Source organism: Onthophagus taurus, chromosome 7 (genome assembly GCF_036711975.1).
Source record: "Onthophagus taurus isolate NC chromosome 7, IU_Otau_3.0, whole genome shotgun sequence".
Lineage (NCBI taxonomy): Eukaryota > Metazoa > Arthropoda > Insecta > Coleoptera > Scarabaeidae > Onthophagus > Onthophagus taurus.
In genome coordinates, this window is record NC_091972.1 from 1,206,444 (window position 1) to 1,232,487 (window position 26,044).

The 26,044-nt window shown below is 32.7% G+C and overlaps 2 protein-coding genes and 1 long non-coding RNA gene across 4 annotated transcripts in view; 1 reads left to right on the forward strand and 2 right to left on the reverse strand.

Annotated features, from left to right (window-relative positions):
• The first annotated feature begins 119 nt into the window (after positions 1–119).
• LOC139430425 (uncharacterized) lies at positions 120–717 on the forward strand. The gene is made up of 2 exons (XR_011640919.1): positions 120–237; positions 297–717. It is a non-coding gene; the product is annotated as an uncharacterized lncRNA (long non-coding RNA).
• LOC111416821 (mediator complex subunit 16) lies at positions 635–10,783 on the reverse strand. Of its 2 annotated transcripts, XM_071197405.1 has the most exons (11): positions 10,633–10,782; positions 10,435–10,578; positions 10,175–10,373; positions 9,870–10,122; positions 9,667–9,813; positions 9,418–9,608; positions 8,682–9,360; positions 8,253–8,630; positions 1,282–1,391; positions 1,012–1,220; positions 635–769 (listed from the first exon to the last, which is right to left on the reverse strand). In XM_071197405.1, the coding sequence occupies exons 1-11, from the start codon at positions 10,689–10,691 to the stop codon at positions 733–735; spliced, it is 2,406 nt and encodes an 801-aa protein (XP_071053506.1). In that variant the 5' UTR covers positions 10,692–10,782; the 3' UTR covers positions 635–732. The 2 variants fall into 2 exon arrangements, with proteins under 2 accessions (XP_071053506.1, XP_071053505.1); XM_071197404.1 differs by having other exon boundaries at positions 9,418–9,605; positions 10,435–10,783.
• A 1,815-nt stretch (positions 10,784–12,598) lies between these two features.
• Positions 12,599–26,044, reverse strand: part of LOC111416820 (bloated) — an 83,578-nt gene continuing 70,132 nt past the window's right edge. Inside the window, exons 7-9 of the mRNA XM_071198313.1 lie at positions 14,898–15,050; positions 14,197–14,659; positions 12,599–14,146 (exon numbers count right to left, since the gene is read on the reverse strand). Coding sequence (XP_071054414.1) covers positions 13,500–14,146; positions 14,197–14,659; positions 14,898–15,050 — 1,263 coding nt within the window. The 3' untranslated portion in view covers positions 12,599–13,499. The remainder of the gene's footprint in view (positions 14,147–14,196; positions 14,660–14,897; positions 15,051–26,044) is intronic.

Sequence of the window (26,044 nt, forward strand, 5' to 3'; positions counted from 1 at the left end):
ATAAAGAATAAAAGTTTGTGTTCACTGTTAACGGTGATATTAGTCATTTTTACAATGATAAAATTATTTACAGTCGTTTTTCTTATCGTGTCGATAACGACAGCGTTACAGGTAAGAAATAATAAGTATTTATATACTTAGATTTTAAGTAAACAAATCCGAATGAAAAGAACTCATCTTTAGGTCGTTGTACTCACGTTGGATTTCCCAGAATTCACTCTTAAAACTTTATGAAACGTGATTCAAATTAATAAAAATGTTTCCAAGTGATATTTAAATAATAAATATTGTTTTAGGAAAACGTAAACGAACAAATTATAGCGATAAAAAAATGTATTAATATCACTGGAATCGATGAAATTGAAGTGTATCAAATCGGCATTGAGCTACTTATTTCTGATGAAGATGAAATTACCAAGGATTTTATAATTTGCTTCAACAACGAATTGGGTTTTAGAAATAAAAACGGAGAAGTTGAATTTAATAAAATTCGAAAATTTTTAGATGGATTAACTCCCGACGAAAGAGACCTTGTTTTTAAAGCTTGCGAAGATGTTGAAGTAGAAACTGAAGATTTTGATAAATCTTATCTTGTAACGAAATGTATATTTAAGGAGATAAGAAAAATTCTTAATTTGTAGAAATATTTTTTATTCAAAATTAAATATTTACAAAAAAATTGTATTTTTTAATAAAAAAACAAAACTTATAACTTTTCCTCTTACCTTTATTTTAAGAATAAACTTGCATTCTCCAAAGACCTCCACATCTAAATATTAAAAAAATATATATATATAATTTTAAATTAAATCAAAATTAAGGGTGTACATAGAAAAGTCGGTTTTTATTTTAATTACAACAAATATATGAATATGTTAGCGACGAATGCTTATTCTTATGATACTATCTGAAGAGTTTATGACAATTAAAGTGGGTAGTTTCGAACCGTGGTTACCACATTCATATATTAGAAGTTGTATGAAATATCTAATGTATTAAAATTGATCTTACTGGCACGAACGAGACCATCGTTGATCCCAAGCTCGAATAGCGGCGGTTCTTGTAACAGGAACAGTTCCAGCTGATCCTCCACATCTAACACATTGCTTAACAACTCTAGGACATCTTCCTAAATATAAATGTCTTATTGAATCAACCGTTTGACCTCCATACAAATCGTTGTTACTTGCTAAACAATCAGGTTCATTTTGAAATTCAAGCTAAATTAAAAAATAAATCAAATAATTAACTTAAAATCTTCCGCATTCGATTTTTATCTACTTGTAATGGAAGGATTTGTTGCGCTAATTGAGGTGAAGCCAAAACAACCCGATTACTTTGTTGTTGTAACGGTTGGATTTGGACTTGGCTTGGTAGAAGAAGACATTCATCTAAAAAGCAAGAAAATTATTATTATTTAAAAATAATTTGTTTGTTTCTTTGTACGTAAATGTGGTTTTCTTTATCAAAACGGGATGTTTAGATTTCCGGTTATAACACAGTTTTTTCGCTGAAACTAATTTCTTTTCTCAGTCACAATTAGCGTTTTATTAAAAATGACTATAAAGTGTGGTGGTGAGAAAAGAGACTCTAAGAAACGTTTTTACATCCCTCATGAGCTACGTTCCAGACCGTTACGATGTACAACTTTACCCATAATCTGTATGATTTTATTCATAATTTATTGGTTCATTCTCTGTCCTTTGGTGTTCGTCGGGATACAACGAAAATGCCGTGAAAAAAAATGTAATTACCTTAATTTATGGCCATGGTACTTTTGGATAACAGCATTACTAGTTTTTGTAATTATTTTATCGATTATATTATGCGTATGGTGTTGTAAATCAAAGAAAAAAAATCCAAATGAGAACCGAAACGAAAAGAATAACGAAGGTAAAAAAGAAAATCAAAAACTGCTCTATGAAACATACGATTATAACTCCTTGAAAAGAAAAGATACGGTTGAAATAGTAAACGAAAAAGTTTTACCCCCAAAAATTATAAAACAATTCGATCTGGATCAGCAAATTAAACACCCCAAATTAAAAGAACCAAAAAATAAAAAACAACTTTCAAAGGTAGATTTAAATGCACCGAAAGATCCAACAGTCGAAAAAATCGATTCAATGTTTCCAAGGTGTAGTGTAAGACGTAAAGATACCACCGATTTTAAAAAACGACCGGAAACTTTGGTGTTAAAAACCCCAACAACCAAGGAAGATGTACCACCACGACAATCGCTTCAAGATGAAATCAGACCGATTTCACCGTTAACACCTCGAGAAATATTTTTTTACGATCTTTTTAGAAGCGCCCATTTACAATCGATGGATAAAACGTGGAAATTTATCGAAAACGAAAGGAAACATTCGTCTAATAATTTCGATAACCCACATAAACCGGAAATCAAAGATTTTATTTTGAAGCAAAAAGGATCTACAAGCTCATCGACCCCCACTAGTCCACAATTTTTCATCGCCAACGTTGCATCTCATAATCAACCTTGTACTTCCGAAGCGTTTATGTATGTTGACGGTGGACAAAGCGAAAAGGAACTTACAATCTGTTATTTTGATACAGATGAAGAAATATTTACACCATGAATGTATTTAGATTTAAATGTTTTAATAAAGATATGTGTTAGGAAAGCTTTTTGTTTTTTTTTTAACATAAAGGAACCTGATTTCTTGTGTTAGTTCTATAATATGGAAGTTCTAACATGCACCGAAAAACTAGAACTAACACTAGACCTAGAACTAGAAACATTCGGGTTTAGCCGTGCGTCTTCAGATACTTTCTAGTTTTAGGTCTAGTGTTAGTTCTAGTTTTAGTTCAATAAAAATATACAACATAGTGATATATTATACTAACTAGCGCTACTTATAACTGTCTCTAGAACTAACATTAGACCTAGAACTAGAAACATACGGGCTTATATAATATCTATATATATATATATATAATAATATCATGAACATGAACTAACACTAGACCTAGAACTAGATACTTTCTAGGACTAGTGCTAGTTCAATAAAAATATGCAACATGATATCTTATGCTAACTACGCTACTTACCACTGTCTCTAGAACTAACATTTCAGGTTTAGCCGTTTTAAGAGACGCACGGCTAAACGGAATGTTTTTAGTTCTAGGCCTAGTGCTAGTGTTGTCTAGTTTTATTTTTATTCAGCGCTAGATACTTGTATATTTTTATTGAGCTATAATGGACACTGATAGACTTTTTTTTAGGACTGTATGTAGACTTTTTTAAGTTAAAAATATGATTGTTTTGTGTTCCCCTTGATTAATAATAACTTATATAGTTTTTATGTAAAATATGGAAATAATATGGACTTGTTACAAGTTTTGTTAAAAAAATTCATTGAATTACATTTTGGGAGCTGAAATATAATCATTTTCCGAGCTGTATGTACAGGGTGGGCAAATTTGGGTGTTATTATAGGCTATCTCAGAAACTATAAGAGATACGAAAAAAGTAGGTGCCATGTCCCGGTCTCTTTTTTCGAGACTAAGCCAATCCCGCAAACACCAAACCTCTATCTTCTTTTGTTTTTAAGTTATAGCCAAAAAGTCAAATTTTCGTGATTTTAAAAAATGCTCATATTTCGTTTATTTTTGAAATTAGAGAAATGGGGTTGATACGTTCTTAAGACACTTTTTTAAGTAGAATATATTGCCGTTGAAAAGTTTTAAATATACTTGATGATTTTTGAGATATAACACAAAGTTGTGTTTTTTTAAATACAAACTATACTTGATTATGATGTTAAAGAAAAGAGCATATTTTTAGCTTTCCAATGATGTATCGCACGCATGATGTTTCTGCGGAAAATAAGCGTTAATTTTCAATTCGAAAATAGTAAGCGAATGTTCAAAATTTTGATTATAGTAGGCGTGTCCGGACAGTAAATACTACCTAGTGGCTATAATATATGGTTTTGCACGAATATGACAGAATAAAGTTGGTTTTGTACCATTATTCAGGATAAGTTGGTTTTGTACCAACGAATAAAAACTTTGAATAGTTAATTTAAATTTCTCAGCATCTTATCGCTGACTTTGTTCACCAATAAAAAATGATTAGCATTTAAAGTTTGTTTATTAAAAATACAAGAAATGTATTAATTAATGAATAATTAAATATGGACAACTTCAGGAACTAAACAGTCATAAACTGTCATCTTCTTCTACTCAACTTACTGGTTGTAAGATTAGAACAGTTCGGTATCAATGAATGAAATCTTCGGTAGTATTTTCCCAGTTTTCCCCAAACATAAGATGTAGAAGTTTTTTGATATCAGCAATCTTTTCTTTTGAAATTGGGTGAGATAGAGGAAAATTAGGAATCATAAACTGGGAGCGGACTTTCCATTGAAACACCGTTTGAATGGGGATATGAAGACTTATGTATCATCTTCAAAGCGGACTCCAATATATCCTACATTTAAGTTTATCGTTTTATTTAAAGATAATGCGGAACTTCTTAAACGGGAAACTCGTTTCGCAAAATTCATGAATGAAATGACAAGTAAACTCACGTTGCTATAGTAACTAAGTAGTATTTAGCGTTTTCCTCGCCTACTATAATTAAAAATTTGATTTTTAATCTTTAATATTTAAAAAATTGAAAAATAACGCTTATTTTCCGCAGAAACATCATGCGTGCGATACATCATTGGAAAGCTAAAAATATGCTCTTTTCAGTAATATCATAATAAACTATAGTTTGTATTTAAAAAAATACAACTTTATGTTATATCTCAAAAATTATCAGCTATGTTAAAAATTTTTCAACGACAGTATATTCTACTCATAAAAGTGTCTTAAGAATGCATTAACCCCATGTCTCCAATTTCAAAAATAAACGAAATATGAGCATTTTTTGAAATCACTAAAATTTGACTTTTTGGCTATAACTTAAAAACAAAAGAAGATAGAGATTTGGTCTTTACGGGATTGGATTAGTCTCGGAAAAAGAGACCGAGACATGGCACCTACTTTTTTTGTATCTCTTATAGTTTCTGAGATAGCCTATAATAACACCCAAATTTGCCCACCCTGTACACTTTATTGTATCACTGTACAGGTCCCAATTTCGATGTCCGCATAGGCTATCTCCGAAACTAAAACAGATAGAAAAAAAGTAGCTTACATGTCATGATCTCGTTTTTCGAGAAAATGCTAATGCCGAAAACTCTGAACAGCTATCGTCTTTTGTTTTCGCCCTATCGGCAAAAACTGAAAATTTGGCGAAAAAGACATTCGCCAATATCTCACTTATTATCAAAGATGGAGTATTATAAATAAAACATTATATGGGCAACTTTTTACGAAGAATTCAGTGGCGTAGGTAGAATTTTTTTCCCATCTTTTATTTTCGAGATTTTAGACGTAACTTTATTTTTTTAAATGGAAACCATAGTTGGCTATGACCTAAAATAATATGTTATTTTCTTCTGATAACAAATATATATAGTTTGTGGGGTATATTTCTTATAGTTATTGAATAATTAACAAAAATTCTTTTTGTTCTATCTAAAACTAATGTATGTATTTAAAAGTTAATGTTGCTATGGTGATAACCATACATACTATGATGAAAAATAATGTATCAATTTTTTTTGTTCTTTCTACAACTATTGTATGTATTTAAAACTTACTGTTGTTATGGTGATAATCATATCACGATGGAAAACATTGTTTCCAATTATTGCCAAAGTTTGTAGTAGTATTTAAAAATTCACTAGCAACTCTGGCACTATGTGCTGGTGCTCCGTCATATTGAATATATATCATTTGAGACATATTTAATAGCAAATTGTCGACCAAAGGCTCAATGTGCTGCCTTAATATAATATACCTCAATATATTAAGGCAGCACATTACCTGAGTTTAAGTTTTTATGGTAGATACTATATGCCAAAATTCTATTATCTAAAAGGGCACACCATACATTGAACCCGAATCTTCTTTAAACACTCAGAGACTTCATCGGTCCTGATGACATTTTGAACAAACAGCAGATTATTTAATTTTTCTAAATATTATCTAGAAAATTCTAATCTTAGATTGACATCTCCGGCACGTAAATAATGAGTTAGCCCCGCTTTGTATGATTTATATTTATTTTTCTTTCATATTCGGGAGCAGCGGCTTTTGGGTCAGATGTCTTGTTCAATTTCTCTGCAAGATGTTGATGGATTTATCGCAACTGAAGCCAGCACATTGACTTCATCCTCTTGTAGGTCATTTCGTATGTTTTTGCACGTGGTTTGGGGAAGGACCAAAAATCCATTAAATTTTCTGCTAACCGGCTGAAAGATCTTGCGTGCGGTTGTCTTCTTCCGGATACCTTGTGAAATATAATTCCGCGGCTAACGTCGCATTCTTATCTGATAACATATAGCATTCCATCATGTTACATTTTCATAATTTTAGAAATTCATTGTAAAGTTTTATTCAGTTTTGTTATAATTTGACACTTAACATGCTGATGCTCCACACCAGCACATAATGCCAGAGTTGTTAGCGAATTTTTAAATATAAACTTTGATAATAATTATCTGATACATTATTTTTCATCATAGTATGTATGGTTATCACCATAGCAACATTAACTTTTAAATACATACATTAGTTTTAGATAGAACAAAAAGAATTTTTGTTCATTATTCAATAACTATAAGAAATATACCCCGCAAACTATATATATTTGTTATCAGAAGAAAATAACATATTATTTTAGGTCATAGCCAACTATGGTTTCCATTTAAAAAAATAAAGTTACGTCTAAAATCTCGAAAATAAAAGATGGGAAAAAAATTCTACCTACGCCACTGAATTCTTCGTAAAAAGTTGCCCATATAATGTTTTATTTATAATACTCCAACTTTGATAATAAATGAGATATTCGCGACTGTCGTTTTCGCAAAATTTTCAGTTTTTGCCGATAGGGCGAAAACAAAAGACGATAGCTGTTCGCAGTTTTCGGCATTAGCATTTTCTCGAAAAACGAGATCATGACATGTAAGCTCCTTTTTTTCTATCTCTTTTAGTTTCGGAGTTAGCCTATGCGGACATCGAAATTGGGACACCTGTACATTATAATTTGGATTGTTTGCTTTATTTTGGTTAAAACCTCCCAGATCACCTGACCTCACACCTTTACATTCTTTTTATGGGGCAAAATCAAAAATGAGCTGTATAATACACCAGTAAGGTCTCGTGAGGTATTAGAAAATAAATCGAGTTAGAAATTGTATTACCTAAATATCTCTGCAGAAATAACGTCGTGTCGTTAAATCGACAATACTCAAGATACAATTATATCAAAATCGAGGCGGGAGCATTTTGAAAATTTAGAAAATTAGTTTTTTTGAACTTACAATAATTGAATTAAATTTAATTGTTGGATAGCGTTTTTCTTTTAAAACTAATTTAATACAACTGTTAATTTACACCATTATTAAAAAAGAACCAGTAACTAAAGCATAGATCAAGAGGGACATAACGTAGTTTGTACTATTAACCTAGCTACTATGCGTCAAAAGTTGTAATAGATTTTCCGAAGGTACTAAAACGTTAAAAAATAACGCAAATAATTTTTTTTTTCAAAAATTATTAGCGATCGTGAAAATTTTTTCAAGTAAAAGTTATGTGAAATTATACTGTCTACCCAACTGAAGAAAAAAAAATTATAAATTCAAAAAAATAGCGAAATTAGTACTCACATCCGGTATAACCGGAAGTACAAAAAGAATGATTTCATGTCGTAATAATCTAACTATGCGTTCCAAATGGTTTTCTTATATAACCAATAATAAAAAAAAATGGGGGTGAGCCACTTTTGAGGGACACCTGGTATAGTTTTTATGTAAAATATGGAAATAATATGGACTTCTTACAAGTTTTGTTAAAAAATTTCATTGAATTACATTTTGGGAGCTGATATTATCATTTTCCGGGCTGTATGTAGACTTTATTGTATCACTGTACATAGATGTTATGCCCATAAGTTGACGTGTATTAGAGTGAAATGACTTTTAATGAATATGTCTGCGTCAAAGAGGAGGTTTGCATCAAATAAGAGCAATATACTTGAGACAAATCATCAAAAATAAAGAAGAAAGACTGTTTGATCCTGTTTGATACTTAAAAAGTATTGAATGAACGCCAAGAATGTTAATAAAAATACAATAAAGTTTCTAAACTAAAAAATTTCTTTAACTTACCTATTAAAAGATCATCAGGTTCATTAACATTCTGTATCAAGCGACTCAACAGACGAAACAACAAAGATAAAACGTCCAAAGTGGCATCTGATTTAGTGAAAACAGGTAAACAAGCGGGTCTCAACAATCCCCAAATTCGAATTAGAACCAACATTTCCCGTAACGTATTCAACGCCTTAACATCTTTAACTAATTCATAAGGTTTCATCGCTGTTGGGCGGCTATCTGGAAGTTTTACCAATAAATTTAAAGCCAAATCAGCCACCCATTGTATCAATTGTTGAAGACTTTGTAAAGTATATGGTTCAACAGTAAATTCTTTAGCTTCCAAATTCATTAAAACTTTATCTACATCACCTTGGCCTTCATTTATAACACCTAAAAAAAACATTTTTAATTTTTTATTAATTGTGAAATTATTAATTTTACTTGTTAAAGAATCGGCTGGACTTTTTTCGTGACTACTTGTTTCACTTGGTCTTAATAAACTTTTAAATGCCGTCGAAATACTTTGCAACATCAAAAATAACGTTAAATCAATCGCTTTGTTATGTCCTTGAGAACTTAATCGATACAAAGACGTTTTTATGCACAGATACTGTAAATAAAAAAATTGTTGGGTCGCTGGTGTTTGTTTGTTAAAACTTTCTGTTAATCGATCGCATAAAGCGTCTAACATGGTTGGTCTTAGAACCAACAACAAATCCAACCAATCTAATCCCGTTATTAAACAATATTCCAAAATTGTCGTGGCATATGGTACACTTAATGGAATTAAATTGTCTATTTGTGGAAGCAATTTGAACATATGCACAAATCCATCAACGTCAATAACTAAAAGAATATTTCCTAACCAAGACATATCAATGTGTAAAATATCAGGAATTGTTCTTGGTTTTCTATAAAGTGGTTCATCATTTGCTGGAACTATATGTAAACTTGTACTTGCTAAGATTTTTAAAGAATCTCTGTTTAAACAATGAATTGAATTATCAGCAAATGCAGCCACTATGTAATTGCTTGAGACATTGTTCAAAATTGTTAATTTACTTGTTGCTAATGAGACTACTTTGTGGTTGTGTTGAAAATTTGATTGATATTGCCAAATCTACAAAGAAGTACATTAATAATAAACAAAAAATATAGAGCATTGTAAAAAATTTACCACAGTGTTATAATATTTTGGTTCAGATCCAGCTAATAATTCATGTACAGGAAATGTCTTTTCATGTAATTCCCAAGCTTGAAGATAACTTCCTCCATCATAACAAGCAGCCACAACTAAAGAATCAGCATCCTCCCTCATGACCCATTTTATATGACTAATGTAAGCTTTTATATTTTTAAAATGATCTACTATAAAAAATTTTATACAATTTTAATAAATATAATGTAAAAATTAAAAAATACAAACTGTCTTTTCCATCATCTGATAAAAAGAAACTGGGTAATGATTGACTGATTATATTACATTTTTCATCCCCTTTTGTAACAGCTACATTAAAACATTGAATAGGAGTTGATGTTTCCCCATTGCTTACAGCCAAAAGAAAATGGCCATCTAAAATTGTTTAATATAAAATATATAATAATTCATTCTTGATCAGGATAGATTACTTTTTCCATAACAAATATCAGCGGTTTTTATTTGAATTCTAGTGGCCGCCAAACTTTCAGTAGCAACTATCATGCTTTGTGATTGAGAAGTTGGATGTGGTAATAAAATAGCTGCTAACATCCCTGTTGTTGTTAAAATAAGAGCCCCGTTACAAGGTCTACTTCCAAACTTTTTTACTGAACAAGAAAACTTAACATTTTGGAATTTTTCTGTATAAGATGAACTCTCTTTCTTTTCTAAATTTAAACAAATCTAAAAAAAAAATTATTAAACTTTAAAGTTTTCCTTTATTTACAAATACTACCTTCTTTCCTGAATGGAAAAATGCAGCAGCTAAAATATGTTCACCATCAAGAGATGTTTCAGAAAATAGCTGCCAATCATTCAATAAATGATCTTTGCTTTTATAAATTCTAATATGTCCGCATTCATCAGCTAAAAGAAGAAGTTCAGCAGTAAAATCCCACTGAAGTACTGTAACTAAATGTGGACTAGAATATACTCTGAAAATAAGAATATAACAATTTAATAACATTAATAAATCTTTATATCACAAATATTTACCTATGTGCTAACCATGGAGTATTCAAATCAGCTACATAGACATGCGAACCATATGTACGAATGTTATTTTCTTCGATTTTTGTATTCGTAGTGAATGCAATTACGTTTGTACTAGAAATCGTACAAATTAAGCTATTGTCTAACCTAAAACAGTTTGAGGTTAAGAACGCTTTACTATTACACGATTCAATAACTTGCAGATAAAAGGAATCTATTCCTTTTGGAGGCTTTCTTCTTACGGAGAATATATGATCCATTTTAATAATATTAAATAAAAATTCCTTATAAGCATGCACAAATAAATTAGTTTGTTTACAAATTAACACCGAAGTGACAGAATACTTTGACAGTGGAAGGTAGGTATAATGCAGGGAGACAACCTGATAATAATAAAGTTACTAAAATTGTCGCTACATTATTTGAAATTAAACTTTTATAAGGAAGATAATAAATTATTTATTAGTTATCTAACAGGTATTGAAAATTATATTTCTGATGTGTTTAATTACAATTGTAATAATATTTTGTGATAGGAAACGAGTAGAAAGTGCTTTATTAATTACTTTCTCTTTAAAACTAAATTTTTGAGATCTAAAAACTTATTTTTGTAATTCGCGACGGTAACGAAAGCTCTAACAGTACTCAAACGGGTGCTGTAATGAGACTCCTTACAGCATCCGATGCTGTAATGAGATTTTAGTAACATTTTATGGAACCAATTCAAGTTGGTGACATTGGGTCATTAATTTTTCTAGTTGTCAATGTGACAATTTTTGTCTATGGATGTTTAAACACGTTCTTAACATCGAATACAAGGTCCACAATGATGAGAACATTGAACACTGACCATTTCTGACATTTTTTTCAGGTGAATACATTTTGTGTTTTGATAGTTTCTTATTGTCAATTCAAATTTCTATTTTCAAGTGTTACGGTGTTACCAACTGCTGCATACCTATTTCCCTACATTGCCAAAATTTACTTTATTTTTGTTAAAAAAAAGTATAAAAACGCGAATTACAAAAAATAGCATAAAAAACACGTTTCATAAGACTTAAAGCACTGATTCATTAAAAAACTCGTGGCTTCGCCACTCGTTTTTCAACTTGAATTCGTGCATTTGAAGCGTGTCTTACGAAACTTGTTTTTTAATATACTATTTTGTAATTCGCTACGGTAATGGAAGCTATAACAGTACTCAAACGGGTGCTGTAATGAGATTTTAGTAACATTTTATGGAACCAGTTCAAGTTGGTGACATTGAGTCATTAATTTTTCTAGTTGTCAATGTGACAATTTTTGTCTATGGATGTTTAAACACGTTCTTAGCATCGAATACAAAGTCCACAATGATGAGGACATTGACTCTGAGCAATTTCTCTTATTTTGGGAGGTGTACATCAAAAATTTTTTTCAGGTGAATATATTTTGTGTTTTGACAGTTTCTAATTGTCAATTCAAAGTTTCTATTTTCAAGTGTTCCGGTGTTACCAACTGCTACATACCTATTTCCCTACATTGCCAAAATTTACTTTATTTTTGTTAAAAAAAAGTATAAAAACGCGAATTACAAAAAATAGCATAAAAAACACGTTTCATAAGACTTAAAGCACTCATTCATTAAAAAACTCGTGGCTTCGCCACTCGTTTTTCAACTTGAATTCGTGCATTTCAAGCGTCTTACGAAACTTGTTTTTTAATATACTATTTCAAGTCTGAAGACACATGGCTAAACCCGAAACTTTCCAGTTCTAGTGATAGGTCTAGTGTGAGTTCTAATGATAGTGCAAGTGTTAATTGTAGTTTTAGTTCAGTAAATAATTGATATAAAGATTCTAGAAAATTGATACATTTCTGTTAAACTAAAACTAATACAAGACTTAACACTAGATAGATTCGGGTTTAGCCGTCTTAAGAGACGTACGGCTATAAAGATTCTAGTTCCAGGTATAGTGTTATGTGTGGTCTACATATTAACACTGCTAGTGTAAAACTAGAACTAACACTATACCTAGAACTAAGTGATAGTGCTAGTATTGCTTCTAGTTTTAATTATTTGTGTTTATTTATATATTTTGCAACAAAGGCTATTCACCTCAATTTAATGTAAAATTTGGGTTCATATTTGTTATGAAGTATTAGAAGGAAATAAAAAAACACATAATAACAAGTTATGTATTAGATTTTATTACGAAATATAGCACAATAATTACAAATAATTTGTTAAAAACGACCGACTAAAGTTACAATGCAGTTCTGCGTAAATCGTTTGAAATTATTTAGAAAAAAAAAAATAAAAAGCGATATGGTGCTGTTTACAAAATTAATTAAGCACCGATACCTGATGGTTTCTTTATTACACTTGATTTTTTACCATTTGCTTGCGCGGTAATTTGGTAACGATCGGCTCTCTATCCATTGAAAGGTAGTGATTATATTAAAATAAAAAAGAAACATATATAAAAAATACTCTCTACCTAAACCGTATACTACATAAACTTGTTATTTACATATTTATAATGAAAAAAGGGAGCTTTTTTGTTCGTAATTATATAGCACCAGCACATTTTGTTATATAAGTTAAAAAGAAAAAAATTGTAAATAATGTGTAGGTATTATGTTATGATGTATAAAATATTAAAAAATTCTGTCAAAATATTAAAACAAGCTAAATATGAAAGTCGTAAGCATTGATAACAACAAAATAAAACGGTTTGAAAGGGAATTTAAAGCTTATCTACACAAAAGAAAACATATGTAAATATAAAGAAAAACGATTAGATAGTCCCTTAACAACTATTAGTAAAGAACCTTTTGACCGTTCGATTCCAATTCTTTTTCACTAGATATCTTTAATATGATGTAATGAAAAAGAAATAGAATACGCTTTTTGTCACCGAGAAAACGATGTGGTCACCAAGTTTTTTTTTTAATCTTGCACAATACACGGTTCTCATCGTGATTAATTTAAAAATCCATTAAATTTGAGAGAACTTAATCATCTTGTTTAAAAACGGAAAAAATAATAAATGGCACGGAAGTTAAAATTGTGATTTTCTTCAAAATCACAGTCTTTGTGTGCTGCCAGACTTCTTTTTCTTCATATTAAACCATCCGGCAGATTTTTCTGGATCTCTTGGCATAGAAATCGATCTAGAAACTTCTCTATTATCATCCCTACTCTTTTTACTGGATTTACTCGTTCCTCCTAATGACTCGACAGACATACTTTTTGAAGACATCTTCCTATCATCTCTATTACTACTATAACGATTATTTTCTCTTGCAGGTCTTTCTCTTTTTTTATAAAGTGTCGAATTAGATCCGCGGGGTGGTTCTTCTTGACCGCGCTTTAATGTCGAAATATTTTCTTTGCTTTTCGACCTCCTATTCAATGTCGAGGTATTCTGGTTCGTTCTTTTCGTTTCTTGGGCTTTCTTCTTTAAAGTAGATGAAGTTTCTTTACGACTAGATCCATTCTTCATTACTCTTTGTTCGTATTTACCATTTTTAACCGGTTTTGGATACTGAGTGTAATCGATATCTAAGGTTTCCTTGTAATGTTTTGGTCTCCAAGGAGCCAACACTGAAAAAGAACGACTCAAAGTTTTTACTTGGGGTTGGATACGACTCGAACTATTTGAAGTCAATTCTTCGCGCGATGCTGCACGTCTTCCGTTTCTTAAATAACCTGGACCTGGGATATCACCAACTAAAATATGATAATTAAATAGAAGAAATAATTTTTATTTTTTTTTTTACCTGTTGGAGCATGTAAATAAACAACGCTTCGTTGGGATTGTTGACTACTATCTCCTTCAGTAGAACTTTCAACGGAACTAACTTCATTTTTTCTTCTTCTCATTCGTTCTTCACGTGATCTTGATCCTTCCCTGTGTCTATTATGACTCGGAGACATGGGCGGTTTAAGACTCATTCTGGAACCTTTAAGTTCTCGATCAGATTCGGAAATATTCAACATGGATTTGTGATTATGACGTCGCATTTCCGGGGTAGTCACGATTTCTTCCGAAATATTGTGTAAATCTCTTGTGGATTGGCTACGGAGACGATCTTTACTCGCTGAGAGTCCGGTTCGGGCTTTTAGTGAAGGTTTTTTACGTAAGCTATCGTTGGATTCGATGTCGGTGTCTCCGAAGAACCTCAGGTTCTTGGTCGGTGTCGATTTAGCTGGCATTTCATCCGAAGAGGAATCTTTGTCGCTCTGTAAAAGTTGATTAGTTTAGATGGTTCATTATAGAAAGAAGCGATTATAGCGTTAAAGTTTTTAAAACTTGTTTATGGGTCTCTTAAATTTGTTTTCGTTCTTTTTCTTTGAAAATGAAGAAATTTACTTTAGATAAGTAACAGATTCCTTTTATGACAGCAAAGTTATTACGATATCTTATTAGTGTAATTAATTGGATTGTATTTAATAAATAATATTATTATTTGATATTTACCTTTTTTGATTTTTTTCTTGATAACCTGTCCAAAGACTTAAACCATCCTCCGTTTGTGTTTTCTGTTCGTTTTTCAACACGTGGTGGTGGTATTGGTTCATGAGTTGGACTTGGTGTCGAAAGCCTTCGTCTATTTGCATAATTCGTGTAGCTCTAAAAGCAAAAAGAAGAAAAATTAATCTAATAGGAACTTGTTTATGGTAGGGTTAGATTAGGATTGATTTAGAATTATTTGAATCTAGTAGAAGGGGAAATTCGAAATGCATAAGAATTTAATTATAGTAACGATATCGGCAGTATGTAAATTACACAGAGGCGAAAATTAATCACAGGGATGTTATCTGAAATTAAGTTTTGCGCTGGGAGAACGAGATAGTGCGACTAATTGCGATTTGCTGGAGAAAGACTAAACTGAGATGAAGAAGGAGTGCCGGTACAAATTGTCCGTAGATGTTTCTCAATAAAATTGCACGTTATGTGACTTTGGCGAGGTGACGAACGTTAACGTTTTACCTTCTTTCGTAAAAAATATTTCTTTATTGAAGATTTTATGACAACCGGGTCGATTCAATGGAATCAAGAAGGAGCGGTCGAAAAACCGCAGAGTGGATTCCTGAGGGCTCGTTAATCTATTAAATTGAAACCGATTTTTAACCTCGTTAAGGTCCTCTCTTAGTGGCGGCAAACCACGACAACTGCAAGAACGGGCCGCGCAATTGCCAATTGTCTGCAGCTGGCCACGGAACAAGAGGCAACGCAACGAATGGGGAGGAGTAACAACTCTTCGACAAGAAGTGATGACAAATGAAGCGTATCTTGATCTGAAAGACTAACTCCTTCAACTTCTCTAATAAAAGAACTCATTGATTCATAAATGAATACTTATTAGAAACAATTATTTTTGGAAATAAAAGATTTATTTACTTTTATAGCCATGACCACACTGAAGTTCTTTGGGTACGGCCAGCGTCATGTTACCACCTTGTTATTAGAGGCCCCTCATTAAAGGGATATATTGTAAAATACGGTCGTGCTAACCGTATATTACGTAAACTGCCATAAATTCCATAATAATTCTGAAATCCGGTGTCTGTAACTCGTTACTTCCCCCCAGGCAATCAAACTCCCAAAAACAAAGAGAACTAAAAGAGCAATTTCCAAGTAATTTTATCCGATGCCTTATAAAAGGTACCACACGCCGCATAAATGGGGTAATAAATTCCCTGTCTAAGGAGTGGTTGTTTTCCCAAGCATTTATAGAAACGCTATGGAGTATTTAAGCAAAACCGCTTTCTTATCGCCAGTTAAATGTTGTGTAAAATACTGTTAGACAAGTCCCAATAAGTATTATTCTATCCGGCAACACGGAAATGAACAAATTTCGTCCCGCAACACCACACCTGGCCAATGCCAAGGAAACAACAAACCGAGCAATAGCATGACCGAGCAACAGTGCGACCGACGTTCATCCGATTCGAGATAGATTATTAATTTTTCTCGGCTACGCCCGTTGTTGCATCTCATTCGTTTTAATAAGGGCAATTATCTAACCGGAGTGATCGCTTAATTGACCCGCATACTTCGCGAGGCACCATCACATTGCGCAATCGTCGCAAAGGAAATGAAAATCATCGACATATTTCAAGTTTATTTTTTTTCAGAGATGCCGTTTCGTCAAAGAATTTTAAGAATTTCACATAAACAAATATTGTTTATTTTTATCCTATATAAAGACTTTGTCTTCATGAACGGTTGGAAACGAAAATTCTACGACAAGAAGTGCATAATACTTAAAGCACGTACTATAACAGTAATTCAAACACCGTTTAAACATAGAAACGATACACTTTTAAAGGTAATGACTTCCTAACATTTTTTATTTACGTGAGTAACAAACAAAAATTGGGTGCATTTTTATTGAACTAAATTAGACTAAAAGGGCCGGTTCTTCAGTCGCTAGATAAAGTCCAGTTAAGTAAATCTCGGTATAACTTGAAAAGTCAATTCTCGTCAGTTTAAAGATCGATATATCGAGAACCGTCGGATGAAAAAAATTGCGGTTAGCTTTGTTGTATTCACTGAACATTTCTACGTAACATATGTGAATTTGAAAATTTTCGACTCCGCGGTTTTCCTAAAATCGCGAGTTAAATGAAAAAAGTTGCCTATTTTTGACGGTGTCGGCAACTTTGTCCACTTTGCGATTTTTTTTCTCAAAAACTATCCGACGAAACAAATTTGAATAGGTGATACCCTGATGTGTTCTTAATGATGTGCATATTTAATTTTTTCGATATTCAATATAGTTTCGCGGAAAATCGCGGTTTAGTAAGATGCGGTATAGTCGAAAACGGCTGGTTGGATTTTAACGCGGTTTTAACCAAAATATGGTAAATAATTGTGTTTGTCGAATCCTGTTATTGGGTTTTCAAAGTTTTGTCCCCATAATTTTTTTAAAACAATTTAGGTGTGCTATAAATTAAAAAGAAATAGAAATAAGCCACGCGGGGGGAGAGGGGTTCCGTTCAGTTGGAAAAAGTGGTGCTGGTTGTGTTCCAGACTGGCTTCGACGTAGCGTACTGAAGTCTGAAGGGATTCCGGTAGTTCCGTCTCAGAATGTAACAGACGCTCAAGACGCATTCCGCGAACTGGAATATTTTTCGTATAATTATTTTGTATCTGTTTGTAATATTTATTTATTTCATTTCACCTTCGCGCGTATTTTTTTCAATATCTTACAATATATTACATAGTAGATGCGTGAATGGTAAAGGTAAAATGAAATAAACAAATACTACGGAAAAATACAAAATAATTATACATATATAATATACAGGGTGCCCATTATGTATGGAATATTGCAAGGTTTATAGAACATAAGGTTACCTCATTCCCTATGCCTCTGTAGTATCGATTATTACCCCGCAAATTGACGTCACTGGTTCGATACAGTCAGAATAAAAGATAGCCTATACACGTGCCTATACTGTGGTACAGTCTATATAAAATATTTAAACCTCGCATCGTGTTGTGTTGTTCATAGAACCAGCTACGTCACTGACCCACCTTGCCTCTCAGAGGAGGAGAATCGGTATTGGGTAACCTTATGTTCTATAGACCTTGGGAATATTGTATATATCTTGGCAAGTATCAACTTTATAAAAAAACATTTTATACAAAAGTTGGTTAGTATTTTATTTGCCATAATAAGACACCATTCAATTGTTTTTATTTCAGAAAACAAATGAGCAACGAATAACATTTAATTTTTTTTAAATGGCAATGTACCCTTTTATTAGGCTTATTTGATAGAGATTTCTTTTCTCTTTATGATGACGTAAAATTTTTGTACCCTTACATCAGAAAATGTTTGCATAAAATGTAAAAATTGTTTATTAAGAAAATTTAACCAATAACATTAATCTAGATATCCGAGATCGTCAACTACCTCGAATTATTACCGTAAATTAAATCTACATACAAAATAAAACAAATAAACTAAAAATTAGTGTAAATGAAAATTATTAAACTTTGAAGACAAAACGAAATTAGCACTAAAATGGTTTTCACGACAATAAATGTTCAAAATGTTTACCATTAACTGCAAGGCAGTGGCCCAATCTATCATAAAAGGCTTGAAAAGAATTTCTTAGCGATCTGGGAGAAATAGCTGCAGCTTCATCTTTTATTCGTTGTTTTATTCGCTGGGATAATTTGCTGTTGCAATAATTGTAAATAACGGTGACCTGTTAGAGTACCTCGAATAAAGAAAGGTCCAATTATGTGATCTGCACAAATTCCCACCCATACGTTTAATTTCTGTGGTGTTTGAGTATGATTTTGAATCATCCAATGGGGATTTTTAGCGGCCCAATATCGAGAATTTTGCTTATTTACATTACCATTTAAACAAAACGTAGCCTCGTCAGAGAAAACCATATTATTGAGAAAATTTGGATTGCTGTTGATTCGCTCCATCATAAATTCACAAAATTCAACACGTCGACCGTAGTCATCTTCGGATAATTCTTGCAATAAAGTCGGTTTGTACGGATGTAAATTTTCTGCATGTAATATTTTGTGTATTGAACCTTTACTTAGAGCATGGTTTAAACATAACTGACGAGTTGAAATGTTTGGATTTTCTTCGATTTCTATGAGAATATCGATCGTTTTATCTTCATCTGTTGCAGATCTCTGCGGACCAGTCTTTGGCAGATCTTTAACGTTACCAGTTTCCCTAAAACGTTTCGAAGTTTTGCTAACTACTGATTGAGTGATTGGTTCTCGATGTGGATAACGCTCATTGAAAATTTCACATACTTCTAATTGTGTTCGTTTGCGATCCCCATAACCGACCATAATTAAAATTTCTATGCGTTCAGTTTCTGTTAAACGAACCATTTTTCTTTTTTGATCTACCAACTTATTTAAATAAACAAGATTCTGTCACATTCAATAGCTTACATTCAATTGTTAGGACAAATAAGATTTCGGATATCTAGATTCATGTTATTGGCAAAATTAACTTAATAAACTGTTTTTACATTTTTTTCAAAAATTTTCTAGTATAAGGGTACTAAAATTTTACGTCATCGTAAAGAGAAAAGAAATCTCTATCAAATGAGCCGAACGAAAGGGTACATTGCCATTTAAAAAAAATTAAATGTTATTCGTTGCTCATTTGTTTTCTGAAATAAAAACAATTGAATGATGTCTTATGATGGCAAATCAAATATTAAACAACTTTTGTATAAAATGTTTTTTTGTAAAGTTGATACTTACCAAGATATATACTATATTCCATACATAATGGGCATCCTGTATAATTATTCTATGACGCGTTTTGAGCGTCTCTTACGTTCTGATGCAAGGTCTACCGGAATCCCTTCAGACTAGACTTCAGTACGCCACGTCGAAGCCAGTCTGGAACAAGGTTTATATATTAAAGGTTGTCTAAGTACCTATGCTGCAATACTTTGATTTAGTTTGTGGACGAGGGGCAAGAGCAGGAGTGTTTCGTGACGTAAGCGATCACGGATTGCGCACGCAACCTCATGGCCATGTGGTGCTCCGTGCATTTGTTTAATTTGAATTGCTTGGCGGTATTATTTTCCACATGTGACGTAATGCGCAGTATGATTGCGTACGAATCTAGACAACCTCTTATATATAAACCTTGAGTCTGGAACACACACCAGCACCATCTTTCCCAACTGAACGGAACCCCTCTCTCCCCGCATGGTTTATTTCTGTTTCTTTTTAATTTATAGCTCGCGTATATTGTTCTAAAAAAATTAATGAGACAAAACTTTTAAAAACCCATAACAGGATTCGACAAACACAATTATTTACTACATTTTGGCTAAAACCGTATTAAAATTCAAAGAGCCGTTTCAAATTCACATATGTTACGTAGAAATGTTCAGTGAATACAACAAAGCTAACCGCATTTTTTTTCATCGGACGGTTCTCGATATATCGATCTTTAAACTGATGAGAATTGACTTTTCAAGTTATATCGAGATTTATTTAACTGGAGTTTATCTAGCGACTGAAGAACCGGCCCTAACACTAGACTTATTATTATTATTATTGCTGCCAGGCTGAATGTACAACAATAATGTAGGTCCTTAATGAATTAGTATTGCTCTAAGGTCTTGTTCCTTTATGTCGATAGGTGTCAAAAGAGCTTCACCGAAAATTTTGTGTCTTTCTGGTTTGTCGTGGCAAAGTCGACAAGTTTAATCCTCAGCTTGTCCAATGTGGAAGAGGCGATATTTTAGGGGTGCATGGCATTGCTTTGCGACGGAGTTATCTGCTCTTCGCTTATCTGTGACCTGGAAGTGCTTTCCAGCGTAAGACTACCCAACTTTGAGGTCTCCCAACTGTTGATTACTTGTTTTAGGTGGCTTTTTCTGTAGTCCACAATCGGGTTGGGGTCCAATAAAGGGCGTTTTCGCTGCCTGTTTGGCTAGCTTGTCCCTTGGCCTTCACATTGCCCTCAATGTCTCCGTGACCTGGAAACCACCACAGAGTAACATCATTGTCCCTAGCGAGGTCTCTGAGGTTGCTGGTACAGTCTCTGGTCCGTGCGGAGTTACACGTGTAGGCCTGAACTGTCTGTGAAAATGTTTATGGATGCGCCTTTTTGTCCCTTTTGTAGGTTCAAAGTGGTGCAGAAGTTTATAGCAAGTACTTCTGCGTGAAAAATGGTTATGTCCGAGCTGAGGAGCAATTTAATGCGGCTATTCGGTCATGCCTACTCCGCATCCAACTGTCTTTGTAGCATCCGTGTACCAGGCAAAGGTTCCTCTTTTTAGGTTAGCCATAATGGCCTTTTTCCTCACCTTATCTATGAACAGTTGACTTAAAACAAGGAACATTCAGGTTTAAGCGTCTTGAGAGACGAAAAGAAAAGTTGTTAGTTCTATGGAGCTTTGCGTTATAAAAACATTTTATTGTAGTATGATACTAATTTTGTAGAAAAATATGTAAACGTGTCACGGTCAAAATTCAAAATGTAGATGTATCCAATTGGTTTCACGGTCGCTTCATGTCACTTTTGGACTTTTTCATAGTTCCCATGAACCTGTCGCGTCATCGGCGCCAGACCGTCGTCTCTGACAACCATTCATAAACAAAGCTCAAAGCCCCCGCGGGTAATTGCAACTTTAGTGGCTGCGGAGAAGGCGCCATGTCCAGACGTCTTGACCCGTTTTTAACGCTACTGCTGAAATTTAATTTCGTTTCGGTTACGGTTCGTTTTAGGTTTTTGAAACCTGAATGTAATCTGATAATTTTGTGTGCTGTCCAAATACAAGAAATTTGGTCACGATTTTTAACATCTCCTTTTTTAAAACAGATTAAATTAAAATACCTGATCTACATATATCTTCTATATCAACTTCGAATTAATTATTGTGTTTAATTTGTATTCTTGCAAAATCTAATAAGTAACAGATTATAAAATGTCGCTACGGTTACTATCGATGTTGGAGTCTTGAGTATTTCCTGCTAACTCCGCGCTGCCGCCGTGGCGACGAGACGACCGTATTAACTTCCATTGTTGCCGTGGTCGTACAAAAGACCGTCGAATTAGAAAACGCAGATAATTTAAACTCGGCCGGAGTCCGTCGGGGCATAAACGTGGGAACCGAACCGAAGTCGACAACGACAGTAAAAGCGAGAGTGACCATTATAGAGGATTTTGCTGTACGTACCGTTTTCCCGGGTACCATCCCGGCGAAGAAGGCAGTAGAAGAAGTTGCCATAAAGACTTTAATTATCGGAATATACAGCATATAGTTACTGAGAGATAAAGAGAACAGTCGATGCGATTAAGATGAAATTTACATACCTCGTGAGCGCTGATGGGTCCGTTTGTGGTCTCACCTTTGATTGGCACAAATGGACATACATTTCTAACAGGAAATGCGTACGATATGTGCCATTACGTCGGTCCGAGCGTTAACTGCCGATGGCAAACGGCGCAATCGTCGCCGTGTTACGCCGATTCCACTTTATTAAAATTTCTTCGGCAGCATCTGGCTACCATTAGCATTGCATAGACGCTTGGTAACGACCCGAACCACCACCGTGGATACACGTATAAATGCGAATATAGGTGCGTCTTTTTTTGCCGTTACGCTTAATTGGTGGAGGGACACTCGGTCGAGGGCAATTTAGAAAACAATTTCACCATAGCTATCATCAATAATACTACGAGCTCAATCTATTTCGATGCAATTTGTGGTAGGTTTTATAAAGGTCATAAATTCCGATACGAAATAACGCGTACAAGACACGTTTCCACCAGTGTTGCCGCACCGAAGAAAATAAATATACCAAAATTCGTACTGAAAATGAAAAAAATTTACTGAATTGAAGAAGAAAATTGGAGCCCTTTTTTTTAATAATAAGGTAAAACAGAACTTGCAAGGAGTATGAAAAATAAATATCACAAAAATTAATTTCAAACAATTATTAATAACTGAGAAAAGAAAGTTTTCTTTAAAATAGAAGCTAAACTAAAAGCTTCACGTTCAAAAAAAGTGGTACTGCATTCAATAAAAATGTACTGATTTCAGTACAGGGTGGTTCAAATTCGATGTTCGAATAGGCTAACTCGAAAACTATAAGACTTAGAAGAAAAGTTGCTGACATGTCATGATCTCGTTTTTCGAGAAACTGCTAATGCCGAAAACCTCATACCGCTATCGTCTTTTGTTTTTCCTCTAGAGGCCAAAATTGAAAATATCGTAAAACCCGCAAATGTAATTATCTTGGTTATTATTATAGGTGGAGTATTATAACTAAGGCATTATATGGACACTTTTTTAGAGAGAATTTGATGACGTAGTCAAAAAAATTTTGTCGGTTTTAGATTTTGAGATATTATCACAATTTTCGTTTTGTTAAATGGAAACAAGCACTGTTTCTTTAGTCTAATAGGGTTTGACAGGCCTATTTCTTATTGTTTTATAATAAAACTAAAAATAAACTTTTCTTTTAGTGACGTCGAAGAAATTAAATTTACAGTTTCCTGTAAATTACGGTTCTATAACTAAAAATTAAACAACATATTTCTGATATTTGAAACAAATATATTTGTTGAACTGTTTAATTTATATATGTTTTACACAAAAGTTGGAATAGATTGCATTATTTCACATTTTTTATTACGATTTAATATTATTTTTAAATGACTTAATAAATTATCGATAGATGGCGCTGATATGTTTTTTTTTTTCAAATAAACATAGCAACATTTGTTTGTATTCGAAAATTTTCTGAAGTGTCACTTTAAAAATCCTGTTTTTAAGATCAATTACGAAAATTTTGAAAAGTTTGACATGTTAGAATGTTACATATTAAAAAATTATTTGTTTTTAAATACTAGAAGTTATCTTCGTATTTAATTGTTAACTTTTTAGATTTTACCTACCGCCCCGTAACTTACAGGAAACTGTAAATTTAATTTCCTCGACGACACTAGATGGAAATTTTATAAAAAAAGTTTATTTTTAGCTTTATTCTAAAACAATAAAAATAGACCTGTCGAACCCTATATTTTTGTAATCAGAAAAAAATAACGAATTTAATAAGCGAATAATCAGTGGTTGTTTCCATTTAAAAAAAACGAAAATTCTCATTATATCTCAAAATCTAAAACCGAAAATTATTTTTTGACTATGTCATGAAATTCTCTGTAAAAAAGTGTCCATATAATGTCGTAGTTATAATACTCCACCTATAATAATAACCAAGATAATTGCACTTATTGGTTTTACGATATTTTCAATTTTGGCCTCTAGGGGAAAAACAAAAGACGATAGCGCTATGAGGTTTTCGGCATTAGCAGTTTCTCGAAAAACGAGATCATGACATGTCAGCTGACATGTCAGCACTTTTTTTCTAACTCTTATAGTTTTCGAGTTAGCCTATTCGGACATCGAATTTGAACCACGCTGTACAGGTGTCCCAATTTCGATGTCCGCATAGGCTATCTCCGAAACTAAAACAGATAGAAAAAAAGTAGCTTACATGTCATGATCTCGTTTTTCGAGAAAATGCTAATGCCGAAAACTCTGAACAGCTATCGTCTTTTGTTTTCGCCCTATCGGCAAAAGCTGAAAATTTGGCGAAAACGACATTCGCCAATATCTCACTTATTATCAAAGATGGAGTATTATAAATAAAACATTATATGGGCAACTTTTTACGAAGAATTCAGTGGCGTAGGTAGAATTTTTTTCCCATCTTTTATTTTCGAGATTTTAGACGTAACTTTATTTTTTTAAATGGAAACCATAGTTGGCTATGACCTAAAATGATTTGTTATTTTCTTCTGATAACAAATATATATAGTTTGTGGGGTATATTTCTTATAGTTATTGAATAATTAACAAAAATTCATTTTGTTCTATCTAAAACTAATGTATGTATTTAAAAGTTAATGCTGCTATGGTGATAACCATACATACTATGATGGAACATAATGTATCAATTCTTTTGTTCTTTCTACAACTATTGTATGTATTTAAAACTTACTGTTGTTATGGTGATAATCATACCACGATGGAAAACATTGTTTCCAATTATTGCCAAAGTTTGTAGTAGTATTTAAAAATTCACTAGCAACTCTGGAACTATGTGCTGGTGCTCCGTTATATTGAATATATATCATTTGAGACATATTTAATAGCAAATTGTCGACCAAAGGCTCAATGTGCTGCCTTAATATAATATACCTCAATATATTAAGGCAGCACATTACCTGAGTTTAAGTTTTTATGGTAGATACTATATGCCAAAATTCTATTATCTAAAAGGGCACACCATACATTGAAACCGAATCTTCTTTAAACACTCAGAGACTTCATCGGTCCAGATGACATTTTGAACAAACAGCAGATTATTTAATTTTTCTAAATATTATCTACAAAATTCTAATCTTAGATTGACATCTCCGGCACGTAAATAATGAGTTAGCCCCGCGTTGTATGATTTATATTTATTTTTCTTTCATATTCGGGAGCAGCGGCTTTTGGGTCAGACGTCTTGTTCAATTTCTCTGCAAGATGTTGATGGATTTATCACAACTGAAGCCAGCACATTGACTTCATCCTCTTGTAGGTCATTTTCGTATGTTTTTGCACGTGGTTTGGGGAAGGACCAAAAATCCATTAAATTTTCTGCTAACCGGCTGAAAGATCTTGCGTGCGGTTGTCTTCTTCCGGATACCTTGTGAAATATAATTCCGCGGCTAACGTCGCATTCTTATCTGATAACATATAGCATTCCATCATGTTACATTTTTCATAATTTTCGAAATTCATTGTAAAGTTTTATTCAGTTTTGTTATACTTTGACACTTAACATGCTAATGGTCCACACCAGCACATAATGCCAGAGTTGTTAGCGAATTTTTAAATATAAACTTTGATAATTATCTGATACATTATTTTTCATCATAGTATGTATGGTTATCACCATAGCAACATTAACTTTTAAATACATACATTAGTTTTAGATAGAACAAAAAGAATTTTTGTTAATTATTCAATAACTATAAGAAATATACCCCACAAACTATATATATTTGTTATCAGAAGAAAATAACAAATTATTTTAGGTCATAGCCA

Excerpts from the sequence above, each read along its gene's own strand:
- LOC111416821 (XM_071197404.1), bottom strand. The coding sequence starts at position 10,691 with ATGGATCATATATTCTCCGTAAGAAGAAAGCCTCCAAAAGGAATAGAT. Across the intron at positions 9,814-9,869 it reads TGATATTTGTTATGGAAAAA|ATGGCCATTTTCTTTTGGCT; the intron begins GTAATCTATCCT and ends AAACAATTTTAG. Across the intron at positions 1,221-1,281 it reads AACAAATCCTTCCATTACAA|CTTGAATTTCAAAATGAACC; the intron begins GTAGATAAAAAT and ends TTTTTAATTTAG.